This window comes from Nomascus leucogenys, chromosome 21, assembly GCF_006542625.1.
Source record: "Nomascus leucogenys isolate Asia chromosome 21, Asia_NLE_v1, whole genome shotgun sequence".
Classification (NCBI taxonomy): Eukaryota; Metazoa; Chordata; class Mammalia; order Primates; family Hylobatidae; genus Nomascus; species Nomascus leucogenys.
The window spans coordinates 78344138-78359892 of NC_044401.1; the positions used below are offsets into that span (position 1 = coordinate 78344138).

Here is a 15755-nt window from a genome sequence, read left to right on the forward strand (position 1 = left end):
TCATTTCTAGTAGAACGAAATCCTCAGTGTGGTCAACGAGTACCTTTCCAGAGCACCTCCATCAATCTCTAAATCCATCCCCTCCTCTCCCCCTCACTCTCTCTGGTCTAACCACACTGGCCTGATAGCTCCTCAACTGATTCAAATTAATTCTCCACTGTAGGGTCTCTGGACCTGCTGTTCCTGCAGCCCAGAATTCTCCTCCCTGGATCTTTGCATGGCTAGCTCCTTCTTACCGCTTGGATCTCTGCTCAGAGGTCATCCTTGACCACTCAGAGCTACACTGTTCCTCCGCTCCCCAACTGTAGCAATTAAGGCTACTTAAGGGTATGTATTTGTTTACTGGCATATTCTCAAGCTCCCCTACCAGAACGCAAACCCCAAGAGAAGAGAAGTCTGTGTTACCTATGTTCTACTCCCAAAGCCTAGCCTGGTGCCTCTTATACAGTGGGAATTCCATACATGTTTCTTCAGTGTCTTCAAATGCAAGAAATTCAACTTTTTCAAAGTAATTCCTAGAGCGGATGTCACTGTTCATACAGAAACAGCTTCCCAAGTGGCCCCATGTTTCCTTCACTCAGTTCCACAAAAGGCTACTCTGCACCTTTCCCCAAATCACAGCTAAAGTGAGCAATACCCACAGGAGACCCCCACTTCAAAAAATTAGTTCATACCAGCTTTAAGAGGAAAGTAATTCAAAACATGAAAATTTATTCTAAGTTGTATCTTAACATACGAGATCTCAGCTTTAGATGAATTTTAATGTTTACAAGTGCAAAAGCAAATAAATATTTACCAGTTGCTTTTTTTTTGCACTCTTATAACTCCACAACAGCTTAGACGCAAAAAAAATTGTTGCTAAACATCTTGTAGTCTGGCAAAATGAAGAATTTCTTATTAAGAAAAGCCCTCACAACAATAACAACTCCTCATGCTTATGGCTCCCTTGCAGAAACTATCAGGACGGTTCATTAAGATTTGAGCATATGATAGAGCAACAAAATTGCCACCAGGAGGGGTAAGACGAGGATCTCATGCCCTGGCCTCACTGTTCATACACTGGCTCATTCCCACAGCAATGGCAGCTCTGGGAGAGAGGGCCGTATTTCTTGGGCAAGGACCATGGGCCAATACCAGCTCTCCCCAAGCTGAAGCCTTTCATTCTGTAGGTTTCCACGGATATGCCACTTCTCCAGAGTGGCCTTTCTTAATTAAGGTAGGTCCCTGTTCCTCTCCATAATTCTCTTGGACAGCATCCTGTTTATTTCCTCTATTACCATTTCACAATCGAAAACTTCAGTGAGCTAGTTTTCCAGCTTACCAGTTAACCATCTAGCTTGCCGACTAACCACCATCTAGCTTGCTCACTTTCTAACGTTCCTGCTACCTAACTTCTGGGCATGCGCTCCAGCTAGCTGCTGTCTGTCGTCTGTCTGCCCTCCCCTTTACACTTTCTAGGCAGGGACCAGGATCCCCTGGGACAGCACCCTGCCCAGTCCCTGGCACCAAACTAGCCATTTGTAGCTACCTTATATAATGAATATGGAATGAAATCTTAATAAACTTCTTAAGATCGATGGCTTTTTTTATTCATTTGTATCATTGCCTGGTTGAAGTCCCTGGAGTTATTCCGAGGCAAGAAAACAAATATCAAAGAAAGACTTACTCCAGCATAAGAGAGTAGGCTTTTGGAGTAAAATAGGGACACACACATACACATTCACACGTGCGCACCTTTTCTATGACAGACATATATGATTCTAAGAATATTAAGTACTTTCTGAAGCTTCACCTTCTCCTTCCAATTTTTTGAAAAAGGGTACGACTATTCACAGGAGCGGGAACCCTCAAAGAAGACCTGCACCACTTACCTGGATTAACAGTGATAAATCTGCTGTCTTCAGAAAATCGGTCCCCGCGGGACACAGGCTTTTTAGATGGCATTTCGGGCCTCTTGGGATCACTCCCTGCATACTGCTCCTCTGTGGTGGTGGGGGGCACTTGGGTGGAGGTGACCGTGTCGGGGTCCGGGCCTGGGCCGGCATCCCTCCTTCCGCCCGTCTGGTCTGTGGGGACGGCAGTGTGGTCCTGCTCATGCCCAGGTATAGTCTGATGGCCCCCCTCGGCAGTCCTGTTAGGAGACGAGCGTGTGGGGCTAGGCTCCATCTGATTCCGCTCCTCGGCAGCATGGGTCACCCCGCTCTTCTCCTTCTTTTCGGAGTCCTTCTCTCCATCCTCCTCGTGCTCCCGCTCCCCATCCTCACTCTCGCTTTTCTCATCCTTCTCTCCTTCCTCGGTGCCCTCGCTGTCCTTGGTTGGTGACGAATCACCATCGGGCCCTGGAGAAGCCAAGGCCTCTGTGGTGGCGAGGACTGGCCTAGCCGCCTGCTTGCTGGCCGAGGCGGCCGTAGGGAGGCGCGTGGGCCACACAGTGCTGGGGAAAGAGGAGATGCCACCACCGCCGAACCCCAGGCCGGCGAGGAGCGTGCTGGTGACCACCGAGGCCACTGTGGCCTGGCTGCCACTGGAGGAGGGACCCATCCCAGTTGCCATGGAGACAAATGAGAATGGGATGCCAGAGGACGTCCAGGTAGAAGACCCCGAGCTGATGGGGGCCATGTCGGCTGAAGAGGCAGGAGACGCTGTGGGCTGGAAAGGGTCACCCGGCAAGGGTGGAAAAGAGGCAGAAGAAGAAAAAGCACAGAAGCATCAGTAATTAAGATTGGGAATGAGACCCTGGTTGTCACCCTCTGAGGATTTTACTCATTTGTGCTACGGAGGTTTCCAATGTATGGCATAAAGTGGACATTAGGTGGTCCATGGGTGATCAACTTTTATTTTTAATGGTTTTATAATTGTGAACATGTTAAAAAGCATAACTAGTGAATCAAACTCAGCTTTTCGCTGATATTACCCAAGATGAGGCTAGGTACCAAAAAAACTAAGTAGTGTTAAAGCTGACTTACACAACAGAGAAGTCACGAATTGGAAAACTCAGATGGTCATCTGTTCTTGGGGTGATGAGAGACAGAAGACCTTTGATTTTATGTATATCACTGACACTTCGGTAGCTACTCAGTTCTAGGTCTGGAAAGATACTGGGTGATCCAGCCCAACCCCACCGTCTCCCAGCGAGGAAGTGGGTGGACAAGGAGGGAAAGCAGCCTGCCCAGGTGTGCAATGACAGGGTCAGAGGCAGAAGCCATGCTCTGCAGTGCATGCTCTGGGCAGTGGTTTACATCTCTGCATCTCCATGTTGGGCACTGCAGAGTCACTGTACCTTTCAGTTTCTAAGTTTATCCGTGGGAAAATCTGAGCCCATACAGATGACAACAACATCAACAATGATAACAAGAATTCGAATTAACAAATGCCAACTGTGTGCCAGGGCTTTCCATGCTACTCTGGAGGCAGACGTGATCATCACCCCATTTTGCAGGTGAGGAAACTGAGACACAGAGATGTTAAAGGGCTTACACAAGGTACATGACCTGGAAGGCACAAACGCAGGGCTGCCTGGGTCCAAGACTCCGCTCGTTCTTACCACCATACTAAATTGGGGCTCATATCTGGGGGTTTTACTCACATAAGGTATCTTAGGAAAACAAGAAGTGCTGCTCTGAGCTATTAGTCTAATTTTAGCTTGCCTGCTGGGTGATGCTGGACACATTACTTTAACTCACTGAGCCTCGGTTTCCTCATCTGTAAAACAGGAACAACAGTAACACTGACCTTGTGGGCTGCCTGGAGAAGTAAATAAAATAATCTGTGCCTGAAACCCAGGGAGAGCATAGTGAATTTTAGGCTATTATTATCATCACCACTGCTGTGATTAGTATTTTAATTATTCATTATACCAACCAGGAATGGGGAAACTAAGATATTAATTCTGGTTCCAGAAATTTTCAGATCCATATAACTTTAGGCAAATGACAACCTCTGAATTTCAGCATATGTCAAATGAAAGGGTTGGGACAGATTTAACCCCCTTATGGTCCTGCGTCGTCTGATCCCACAAATCATAACTAAAAATATGAAGAATTTTTACCTTCACAAAATTATACAATATAACCACCTAACACTGTTGCACAACTTGTGTTCATAAGGCACTGAATTATAAAAAGTGAATAATGTAATTTTTTTCTCTACCATAACCGCTTTACATTAAGCAGTTTAACAACATTATACTGCCACTTCGTGGTGAGAGTTTTAACTGCAAGCAAATTAACAACCCGCCACGACAAAGCAATCTCCCATTCTCTACTTACCACTCCTGTTTTCACTATTCTGGTCCCTTGGAATATTCGAGTGGTATTAGCTGAGAAACAAAGAAATTACATTTAAGCAATAAAACTTTTTTTGTGACTCTAACAAGACATTCCTTATGAACACAAATCTGAATTATATATAATTTTCACATGTCAAAATATTATTCTGTAGATTTTTTCCAACCATTTAAAAATGTAAAGCCCTTCTTGGCTTACGAGTCATACAAAAACATGCAGAGAGCTAGATTTGGTTTGTGGGTAGTAGCATGCTGACCCCTGTCTTCAACTATTAGTTAAAAAGTTATTTTTCAATTTTTACTGTTTTCTGTTTTATTGAGGTAAAAGCTTACATACAGTAAAATGCGTAAGATATAGGTGTATAGGTGAATGAATTTTACATATGTAAACACCTGTGTAACCACTCCCCACAGTAATATAGAGACATATCACCAGTGTGTTGCTGGAGAAAAGGTGCACCTGTGCCCGCATCTAGTCAATATCCACCTCCATCCCCCAAAGCTAGCCACTATTTGGACTCTGTCAGTTTTACCTGTATTTGAACTTGATTTAAATGGAATCGTATTACACCATTGTTCCTCCTCTACTATCTTTTTGGTCATGATTTCTTATCCTTTTTGTGATTCTAATTATCCATCCTTAACTTATTACTGTTTACCTTAAATTGCTAATTTCACCACTTATTAAAAATGAACTGTACAATAATTTAACTCTATTTGCCCACCTTACCTTTTGTGTACTGTTATATTTTTATTCCTACCTATATTTTAAAATCCCGTAAGCTACTGCCAATTGTTTAAAATGGTCTAATGATTTCATATTAACCATACATTACCCTTTCTGGTGTTTATTTCTTCCTGTAGCTCTGTTCTCCTATGTGTTATCATTAAACAATATAACTTAGAAAAAAAATTTTTTAAGATTATGGTCAAATACATGACAGAATTTATCATCTTAAAGTTTAACAAAATGGCCAGGCACAGTGGCTCAAGCCTATAATCCTAGCACTCTGGAAGGCCGAGGCAGGCGGATCACGAGGTCAGGAGATTGAGACCATCCTGGCCAACATGATGAAACCTCGTCTCTACTAAAATACAAAAAATAAGCTGGGTGTGGTGGTGGATGCCTGTAGTCCCAGCTACTCGGGAGGCTGAGGCAGGAGAATCACTTGAACCCAGGAAGCAGAGGCTGCAGTGAGCAGAGATCGCACCACTGCATTCCAGCCTGGTGACAGAGCAAGACTTCGTCTCAAAAATAAAATAAAATAAAATAAAAAAATTACTGTCTTAACCATGTTTAAGTGTATGGTTCAGTAGTGTTAAGGTTGTTCACACAGTTGTACAACCATTACTTCTATCCATTTCCAGAACTTTGTCATCTTGTAAAACGGAAACTCTATATGCATTAAAGAACCCATTTCTTCCTTCCCCCAACCCTGGCAACCACCACGGTACTTTCTCTATGAATCTGACTGCTCCGGATACTTCATATAAGTGGAATCATACATATTTGTCCTTTTGTGTCTCACTTATTTTACTTAGCATAACGTCCTCAAGCTTCTTCCACCTTGCAGCATGTGTCAGAATTCCCTTCCTTTTTGAGGGTGAATAATATTCCATTGTGTGTATATAGCACGTTTTGTTTATCCCTTCATCAGTCAATGGACACTTGGGTTGCTTTCACCTTCTGGCTATTGCAAATAATGCTAAACAACATGACTTTTTAAAAACCCCATCAAACTGCTTCTATGTGGTTCTTTCAAAAAACAAAAGTGCTATATAAACTGAAAAGCTGCTTCCTATATACACTGAGAGATTAGCGAAAATGCTGTAATAACGCTTGTACCTGCTATGATAGTTACCAAAACCAGAAATGGCAAGTGACCCACATATATTTTTGTTTGGCCTGCAAACTTTTATAAAAACAAAACAAAACAAAACAGAATTTGCCACCAATATTGTAGATGGTAGCTTTATCTAAAGCTCTCAATCTCTTGTTTATCTGAAAATTCACAATATTGACAAAACTAGGCTCACCTTCCAGCTGGGCACCATTCAGCTGGGGCTGAGTGTCTATCACCCCCTTTAGGTGGCCACATGGTCTCCAATTTCCCAATGACGGCACTCCCCTCATGTGTACGTGCCCCCTGCCTGGCCCCATGGATGCCGGAGTTTGCAACCTTGACCTGATAATATATCCATTTTGCATAGTTGGAAAGTCAAATGTGTGTAGGTCCCAGGTCAAATAAGGCAGCAAAGAAAGCAAGTAACGGGGGTCTCACCCAGCCTAAATATAGCCTCCCATGATCACTGAATTGCTCAAAGATCAATACTTCATGCTTCAGACAGGTGTGCATGCCTCCCCTATTTAAGACAGGAAAAAAGATTCCCAGGAGGAACTACTTTACCTGCCCTTTAAAAGGGGCTCTATTTAATGGCAACAAACTGAACAGCCACTCCATCAGCATGTGGCTTTCCACTGGTCTTGAACAATCTCCACTGGGGTCAATATCCACTCGGGTCACTGATAGCCCTAGTGACTAGAAGCTTCTACAGGACCTTTCAGATCAGGAGTGTTTACCTAGGGTCAATGGACCTAATGGGGTTTTTCTAAGCTCTCACTGCAATGGTGCCCTTTTTTCCACTATGTATGTAGGCAACCAATCCCAACTGCATTCGCAGGACCTGCAGCTTTGTCTCTGATTGAAATCTCAGATATTTTCTTACTGCCTTAGAGTTGTTGCAGCTATTGTGGAATATCATTGATGTTCATCACTACTCAAAAATCACTGGAGCTAACAGACCAACCACTTGTCATTTAATACCTTAATTTTAAAAAGCACATATATTATTATATCCCAAATGTGTTTAAAATATTTTGACAACTGTATTGAATATAATTGGGTACTTTCCTATGTATTTCACTTATTTATCTAAAACCATTCTGAGAGAGGATCCAGGGGCTTTGCCACGGATGGGTCTGTGGCTCAAAGAAGAAGCTTATAAACTCCCATTTTCCATGACTGTTGAGAACTGCAAAAAGGCTTTGAATATCTCATCAATAATTTCATCCTTTTGTTGAAGACTGCAGGTATTTGGTAATTTTTACTCTTTGGGGTGGGCCATTGCTGTGTGTTGCTGATTAGGCTTTGCAATAAAAAAACCCAACTCAGCTTAGTAGCAGAGTTTTTCTGCAGTCACCTGCACCCGAGCCATCATTTCCCTGTTTGTAAAATAACCCCTACTGCACCAGCTGCCATAAAGTGAGGTTCAAATGAAATAATTTATGTAAAAATGCTCTGTCACTGTGAGCCACTCTACAAATATTGCTTGCTATTATTATCGTTATATTATTGTTATATTTTCCACAGTAAGGTAAACATATTTATTATGATGTTACATATAACCTAAATAGTGTTATATTTACTATAATATGGTAAATATTCCATGTGGCTTCCTGATGCTCCCAAGCCAGATTAAATTTATTATTGAGAAACCTAATTATTCTGAAAAAGGAGATACCTTTTTTCTTTCCATTTTAAAACTTGCCCCCTTATCAACATGGAGGGATAAACGCCAATATACGTAATGAGTAAACTCATGTCCACCTCTGAAGAAAGAAAGTCTGTAGACAAGGAGACACTGGCCACTTTCAGCAAGTCATCACGATCAGACATTTAAACTATTCCATGCTTTGAACTTATTAGCTGACAGGGCCTTTTTGAATTACATTATATTATAAACATTTAATTTTTCAAAGTCCATGCAGAAGCCAGGGAGCTCTGGGTCTATTAATCAGGTAAGGCAGTTCTGCAGATTCTAGGCTCTTGGACGGAGCACATGGGAGGCCTAATCATGATTTATGTGTCCGAAGCTCCAAGGCCCCGGCCTCAGCAAGCTCCCAGTCTGCCTTCCTTCTTTCTCCCCTAGGCCAGCACAGACCTGGCCTCGCCCTGCAGTCCTTCCTCGACACAGGGAAAGAGACCAATATGTTCACAGTAAAGGTGGGCACAGGGAGCATGATTTATTTATGAAAAAAATGCAGCTATGCTCATTTCCATTAGTTTAAATGGAAGGATGAGATCAATGTGAACGTTAGCAAAGAATATTTAAATACTAAATGGAAAATGTTCAAGCCAGAGGGGATCCTTGGAGGAAATCTGGGCTGGAGGGCTTCTAATCCTAGGTTTATTATTTATTATTTTTATATACTAATGCTAAGGGGGGGATTTATACACAGCGCCAGTAACTAGCACTATGTGAATGACTCACCATCCATTACCCCGCATCATTCTACAAAGACCCCGTGGGGTAGGTTCTATGGATACTGCCACTTTTTGGATTGGGAAACTACAGTTTCAAGCTGTTAAGAAACATTCTCAAAGTTGCGCAGCTTCTAAGAGGCAGCCGGGACTCAGACCAGAGGTCCTCACTCCAGAACCCCTTACGGTGCCTGCCAGTTCCCAGGGCCATCAGGGCCAACTTGTGAAAGCTCAGATTCCTGGATAAAGCCCCCCAGCCCCAGGTAAGATTCTGATGCAGCTGGTCTGGGAGGGGCCTGTGAACGTGCACTTCTCAATGAGTCTTCCAGGAGCTCTTGCTGTTGCTGCTGCTGCTGGTCCACAACTCACATGCCTGACTGGATCCCCAAAGTTGTGTGCAAAATTCTAGCACTTTGTAGGGAAAATGTCCAAACCTTCATGAGATCCGTAACTCAAAAAGGGTTCACCACTGGCCTGGTTAACCTGGTGTGGTTTTCTTATTTGACAGATAAGTTTCCCTCAGGGAAAACTGAGGACCCGAGAAGCCAAGGACCTGATCCAAGAGGACCTCAGGCTGGCAGAGCAGAGTCCAGCACCCTGGTCCCTACTTCCATGCTGGTCTTAAGGCCTGTCATCAAACCAAATCAGCAAACTACAGCCCATGGCTACAGCCCATAGCTGCCTAAATAATCCTGGAACCAGGACTGGGATTAGGTTGGGGCGAGTAAGACAGAGTGTATCTATCTCTACTTAAAATTCAGATATTTTATTCATGAGATTTTTACATCAATTTTGCTTTTATTTTTATTTTGTATTTATTTTATTATATTTTCATTTCTTCGAGATGGAGTTTCACTCTTGTTGCCCAGCCTGGAGTGCAGTGAGCCGAGACCGTGCCGCCGCACTCCAGCCTGGGCAATAGAGCAAGACTCCATCTCAAAACAAACAAACAAACAAACCAAAATTCCATTAGAATGTTATGTCTCTTGGTCACTCAATTTTTTGGTGCCCCTTAAAATTTTGAGCGAAGGCAAATGTCCCACTTGCTTCACCCTAGTTCTGGCCCTGGACCTTTCTATTAGTACCTAAGTCATCAGGACCATCTATCTAGATCCAGGAATCTCAAGGATCCTGCACGCAGGGGCTTGTTTGTGTGGCTCGCAAGTCGGAAGGGTGAGGTGTAGCTGCTTTGGGCTGCAGTTTTTGAGAGAACAGCTAACTGAATCACGTTAGAACGACAAAGAGGATGTTCGACGGTACAACTTGGAAGTGATTTTGTGACACAGCACTGGACAGTGACCAAGAAAAAGGCCCGAGTACTTGGTTCCCCACAGTTGGAAAATAACAATAAAACAAACAATCAAAAATGCTTTGTTTCTTCTCCCCTCTTCTGCCTATAAAACCTCCAACCTAGAAGACCTAAATTACTAGGGCTTTCCACATAGGTTTTTTTTTTTTGAGACGGAGTCTCGCTCTGTCGCCCAGGCTGGAGTGCAGTGGCGCAACCTCGGCTCACTGCAAGCTCCGCCTCCCGGGTTCAGGCCATTCTCCTGCCTCAGCCTCCGGAGCAGCTGGGACTACAGGCGCCCGCCACCGCGCCCGGCTAATTTTTTTTTTGTATTTTTAGTAGAGACGGGGTTTCACCGTGGTCTCGATCTCCTGACCTCGTGATCCGCCCGCCTCGGCCTCCCAAAGTGCTGGGATTACAGGCGTGAGCCACCGCGCCCGGCTCCACATAGGTTTTAAAACCCTACACTTCTCCGGCCAGGCTTGTTGTATTCTTCCCCAGCACCTGAGCAGGAAGAAGCAGAAAACATTGGGAGGGAGTCTCGGGCGCCCCAGGCCACAGCAGGGGAAGCCACAGCCTCACCTTGAAACAGCATCGTCTGGCTGAAGTCGCTGCGCATGTCGTTCCGACACACGGCCTGGACTCGGAACAGGTAAAGGCTATCGGGTGAGACGTGGCTAATGGTGGCTTTCTGTAGATAAAGAAGGAAAAGGCAGTGAGTTAGTTTTGAAGGCCAGGGCACACTTTGCATTCTAAAGCCAAACCTGAGTGCCGTGACAAAGCCTGACAGACGTGATGCTTCCCTGCTGACCAAAGGCTCACTTTGGAAGGAAAGACTGCTTGGACCCTGCCTGGGAATCTATTTTTATGAACTTCCCTGGGAACCTGTTTTCAGCATCGAAATGTTCAGGACACGGGATTGAGTAACATTATTATTATTTTTTTTTATTGAGATGAAGTCTCACTCTGTAACCTAGGCTGGAGTTCAATGGCAAAATCTCAGCTCACTGCAACTTCCATCTCCCAGGTTCAAGTGATTCTCTCTTTTTTTGAGACGGAGTCTCGCTCTGTCACCCAGGCTGGAGTGCAGTGGCGCAATCTCGGCTCACTGCAAACTCCGCCTCCCGGGTTCACGCCATTCCCCTGCCTCAGCCTCTCCGAGTAGCTGGGATTACAGGAGCCCGCCACCAAGCCCAGCTAATTTTTTTTTTTTGTATTTTTAGTAGAGACGGGGTTTCGCCATGTTGGCCAGGCTGGTCTCGAACTCCTGACCTCAGATCATCTGCCCGCTTCAGCCTCTCAAAGTGCTGGGATTACAGGCGTGAGCCACCCTGCATGCCCAGGTCTGTTTCTTTACAGTTTAAAGGCCTCGCTGTATTTTTATTACGCAGAGTATGGGGCATGATGCAAGGAAGAACACCAGGCTAAAAGGCAGAGGACATGGTCTCCTCATATCACTCACAAGCTGTGGGGTTCTGAGTCAGTTCTTTCAGCCTCTGCTATCTTCTGTAAAATGGTGAGAGGAAGAGCTACTTCATAGGTACTTGTGAGAATTATACAACAGAGGCCCAGCAAACCTTGCTCAGAGGTAGACCACACCAAGCAACAGAAAGAATGCCACTTGGCTAACATAGGGGTGTTGGCAAGCTGTGGCCCACTGTCTGTTTTTATCAGTAAAGTTTTATTGGCACACAGCCATGGCCATTTGTTTAGGTAGGTCTATGGCTCCCTCCACTCTACAATGGCAGAGTTGAGTAGTTATGCCAGAGACTGCATGACCTGTAAAGCCTCAGATATTTACTATGTGGCCCTTTCCAGAAAAATTTTGCCAATCTCTGGTCAAATATTAGCCAAATCCAGGTCCCTCTTCCTCACAGTTTCATTCTGACAGCCTTTAAAAATGAGAAAATGGAAACTACCTAAAAAGCAGGCAGCACTTGCTTCCTAAAGAAACAAACAACAAAAGCAACTGATTTTCAAAGACTCTTCCTAATAGATGAGTTGTCTTATCATCAAAGCATGTGTTCTGGGCCAAGTATAGAGGCAGCTCTGTGAGCTTAACCACCAGTTGGGAGTGGGTTTTCCCGACGCAGCTACTGAAAACCTCTGAACTGGTATTAAAATGTTATTGTGGCCACACCTGCTGCTGTTGCCTTAAAAGCAGCTTCCTAGTGAGAGGGGTAGGCTAGGGCCGTGTTATTTAACTTTAAGCCTCACTGATCTCGTTTGGAAAAGGTGGGCAGTAACACCTGCCCACGGGTTTGTGGTGAAGATGTGGAAGGCGGATGTGCACTAGAAAATGCTGCTCAAATGAAATGTATTACTTCCAGGTTTCTGGGCCAAAATAACCATGAGTTAGAGAATAGCTTTGTTGCCACTAAGTCAGCACTCTTCACTCATTGAGGAATTAGAAAAATTAATTTTCTGTGTCCCCAAAGAACATAACCAGCCCTAGAAATTCTTACAAGAAGTTGCTGTCAATGCATGTTTTTCTCCACATCTCTCTCTTTCTCTGAAACTAATTTATGCTTCATTCTCTAAACCTCTGACCTCATCTTCTGTTCAGAGTGAAATCTTCACTCCATCTATGCAGGGATTTATTAGAATTCACTCCAAGACGGTATCTATTCATCTTTGCATGTTTAATTATTTTCCACTTAGAACCAGAAACTGCATAAGCGCCTAGATGGTTTCTGCTGATTAATGCAAGCCATCTTCACTTCAGAAAGAGAAAAATCCCTTATGGACTTCCAGTTGTGACAAGGGAAAGGTTAAAATACATCATAACCTTGGGTGCCTTTCAATAGATTCCTCTCTGATTTCATGAAGCTCATCATTCCCTAATGTGACCCAGATAACAATGTCTAGTGGGGAAATTGAAAATATAAATGGAAATGAAGTAAAAGAATCTTCATCTAAAGAAATATGAAAAGTATTATTCTATAACTGATTGAATGGGCCCGGAGGACTCTGTATTGGAGAAAAAAAGTGATAACAGTCATTAAGAATCCCACTTGGTGCTATTGCATTTTTCATGTGCATATACAATTACGGGTTTCATTATTCCAGAGCCTTCTTTTGATTAACAATAAACGCAAGGCTTTCAAACCAAATGTGTCACTTTGAGTTTTTAGGCAAAGACTTAAAGACAGAAGTTGTGGGCTGGGCGTGGTGGCTCACGCCTGTAATCCCAGCACTTTGGGAGGCCGAGGCGGGCAGATCATGAGGTCAGGAGATGGAGACCATCCTGGCTAACACGGTGAAACCCTGTCTCTACTAAAAATACAAAAAAATTAGCCGGGCGTGGTGGTGGGCGCCTGTAGTCCCAGCTACCTGGGAGGCTGAGGCAGGAGAATGGCATGAACCCGGGAGGCGGAGCTTGCAGTGAGCTGAGATTGCGCCACTGCACTCCAGCCTGGGCGACAGAGCGAGACTCTGTCTCAAAAAAACAAAAAAAAGACAGTAAGACAGTAGTTGTGGAGAGTTTGCTTTTATAGGAATGAGATGGCTTCTAAAAACATCTGTTCTGAAGGGGCTTGTGTGTTGGACACTAAACATTTATGTAAATTTTAAGAGGAGACGTTGAATTAGGCACGTGAAGCCCAAAGTGAGGTCAGATAGCATAGTATTTGAGTATCTGAGAAAAGAGATAAGATATTACACAGCTGTACGGCTTTGGCAGGTATTGGAAATGTGTAAGGCAGAACAAACGTGACAAAGGGAAGTGGCAGCGACTGTGGACAGTGGTGGTGGTGACATTAGCAGCAGTAGCTTTAGTAGGGGAAGAGGAAGAGGAGAATGATTGTAATAAATAACAGTTAATATTTACATAGTTATATAGGACCTGTTGAATACTTGCATAGCTCATTTAGTATTTATGATAATCCCATGAGATGAGAAGGGCCTAATTGAGGCTGTTTGTTAATAATGAAAGAAAAAGCAGTCAGTTTCAAAGGAACCAATCTAAAGAAATGAACCGGCTCTCTGGGTTGCATAGCTGTTAAGTGTAAGGTCAGGATGGCGCCTAGGCAGTCTCCATCTACTGTCCTCCCTGGCACTCTTGAGCAGCGCAGCAATGGCAGTGCCCATGTTCACCAGACAGCGTGAGGACAGATGACACAGAGCTGGCACACTGTGCAGTGCCTGGCAGAGACCTGCAGCAGGAGTCCCTCTCTGCAGCATGTACCCTGAATCAGAGCAGGGGCTTCATACCAAGTCTTTGTCGCTGTCCTTTGTAAACGTCTTCTCCTTCTCATCCTCATTCTTGGTCCAGCTGTAGGAGATCATGTAGTTCATGATGGGTGGGTGGTAGATGGTCTCCGGCTGGCTCCAGGACACCTGCAGAGCTGTCTGGTTCAGAGGCTGCACCTTCATGTGGATGGGTGGAGAGCTGCAAACTGAAGATACACAGGGCTCAGCTCAGGGAGCTTTCAGAACGATGCACCATTCAATCCATGCCCCTAAGGACTACAGCCTCAAAAAGTTGAAAGAGTAATACAGGAAGCACCCATGCTCCCTTCTCCTGCGTCCTCTTAACATTGTGTGTGTAGAGAGGGGGAGAACATTGTTCACACACACACACACACACACACATGCTCGGGACACAGATGCACATGCACACACACACGTGCACGGGACACAGATGCACACACACACATGCATGGGACACAGATGCACATGCACGCACACACACGTGCATGGGACACAGATGCACACACACGTGCACGGGACACAGATGCACACACGGACACGCGCATGCATGGGACACAGATGCACACACACACGTGCACGGGACACATGCACACACACACATGCATGGGACACAGATGCACACAAGCACACACACGTGCACGGGACACAGATGCACACACGCACATGCACAGGACACAGATGCACACACACATGCATGGGACACAGATGCACACAAGCACACACACACGTGCACGGGACACAGATGCACACGCGCACACACAATCAGAGCTGTTTTTCTGCTAGGCCAGTAAACACTGCAGCTTTCTGACGCTTCTCCCCTAGGTACCCTGTCCTGCATCTCCCAAGATTGAGGACACTTTCCTATGTAACCCTAATAACAGTTTCTATCAAAGAAACTAAACATGAATTCAATACTATTGTCTCATATATAGTCCATATTCAAATTTCCCCCGCTGTCTCCAAAAGATCCTTGATCACTGTGTCCCCCGACTTCAGCCTCATGGTCATCAGCCTATTTTTCTTCATGATGGACGTTTAGAAGAAGCCAGGCTACTGGACCGGTAGAGTGCACTAACTAAAACTGTAGACGAAACCTTATTGTAAGCAGGTCCGAGTGCAAATAAATAAATTTAAAATGAGACTTTAAATAATTTTAAAGCAAAGTCACATAACACAAGGATGACTTTCTCTGGAACAGCAGAACCCCGTGTAATTATCCTGACATGGGGTGTAAGGAAAAGTCAGGCTCATTCATCTTCTTATTCCTTGGGGCTGAGAGGTTTAAGGGACACGGTGGATCTAAATCTATTTACAGACAAACCTATGAAAGTGTTGAGACCTTGACAGGTCCGAATGAGTTATACAAATGCTCAACAGGTCCAATCCAGTCAGCCGGAAATGTGTGCTTTCTCAGGGGTGTCCAGACCCCTGTGGCCATGCTCCCTGCCTTCATGAAGCTGATGGTCCAGGGCAGGGGTTCTCACCCTCAGCATCCATGACCTCTTGAGCCAGACAATGCCTTGCTCTTGGGGGCTGTCCTGTATATTGTATAGCAGCATCCCTGGCCTCCACCTGCTAGATGCCAGTAGCCCTGCTCCCCGTCCTCAACTTGTGACAACCAAAAATGTCTCCAGGTATTGCCAAAGGTTGCTTGAGGGAGCCAATCACCTTCGGCTGAGAACCTCCACTCTAGGAGATGGAGGCTCAC

The 15755-nt window shown here is 44.7% G+C and overlaps 1 protein-coding gene across 3 annotated transcripts in view; it reads right to left on the reverse strand.

Annotated features, from left to right (window-relative positions):
- Positions 1-15755, reverse strand: part of PTPRG (protein tyrosine phosphatase receptor type G) — a 743963-nt gene that overhangs the window by 95756 nt on the left and 632452 nt on the right. For all 3 annotated transcript variants that reach the window (XM_003273634.3, XM_003273635.3, XM_030802031.1), the window contains exons 9-12: positions 14048-14232; positions 10418-10526; positions 4269-4318; positions 1872-2649 (exon numbers count right to left, since the gene is read on the reverse strand). In XM_003273634.3, coding sequence (XP_003273682.1) covers positions 1872-2649; positions 4269-4318; positions 10418-10526; positions 14048-14232 — 1122 coding nt within the window. The remainder of the gene's footprint in view (positions 1-1871; positions 2650-4268; positions 4319-10417; positions 10527-14047; positions 14233-15755) is intronic.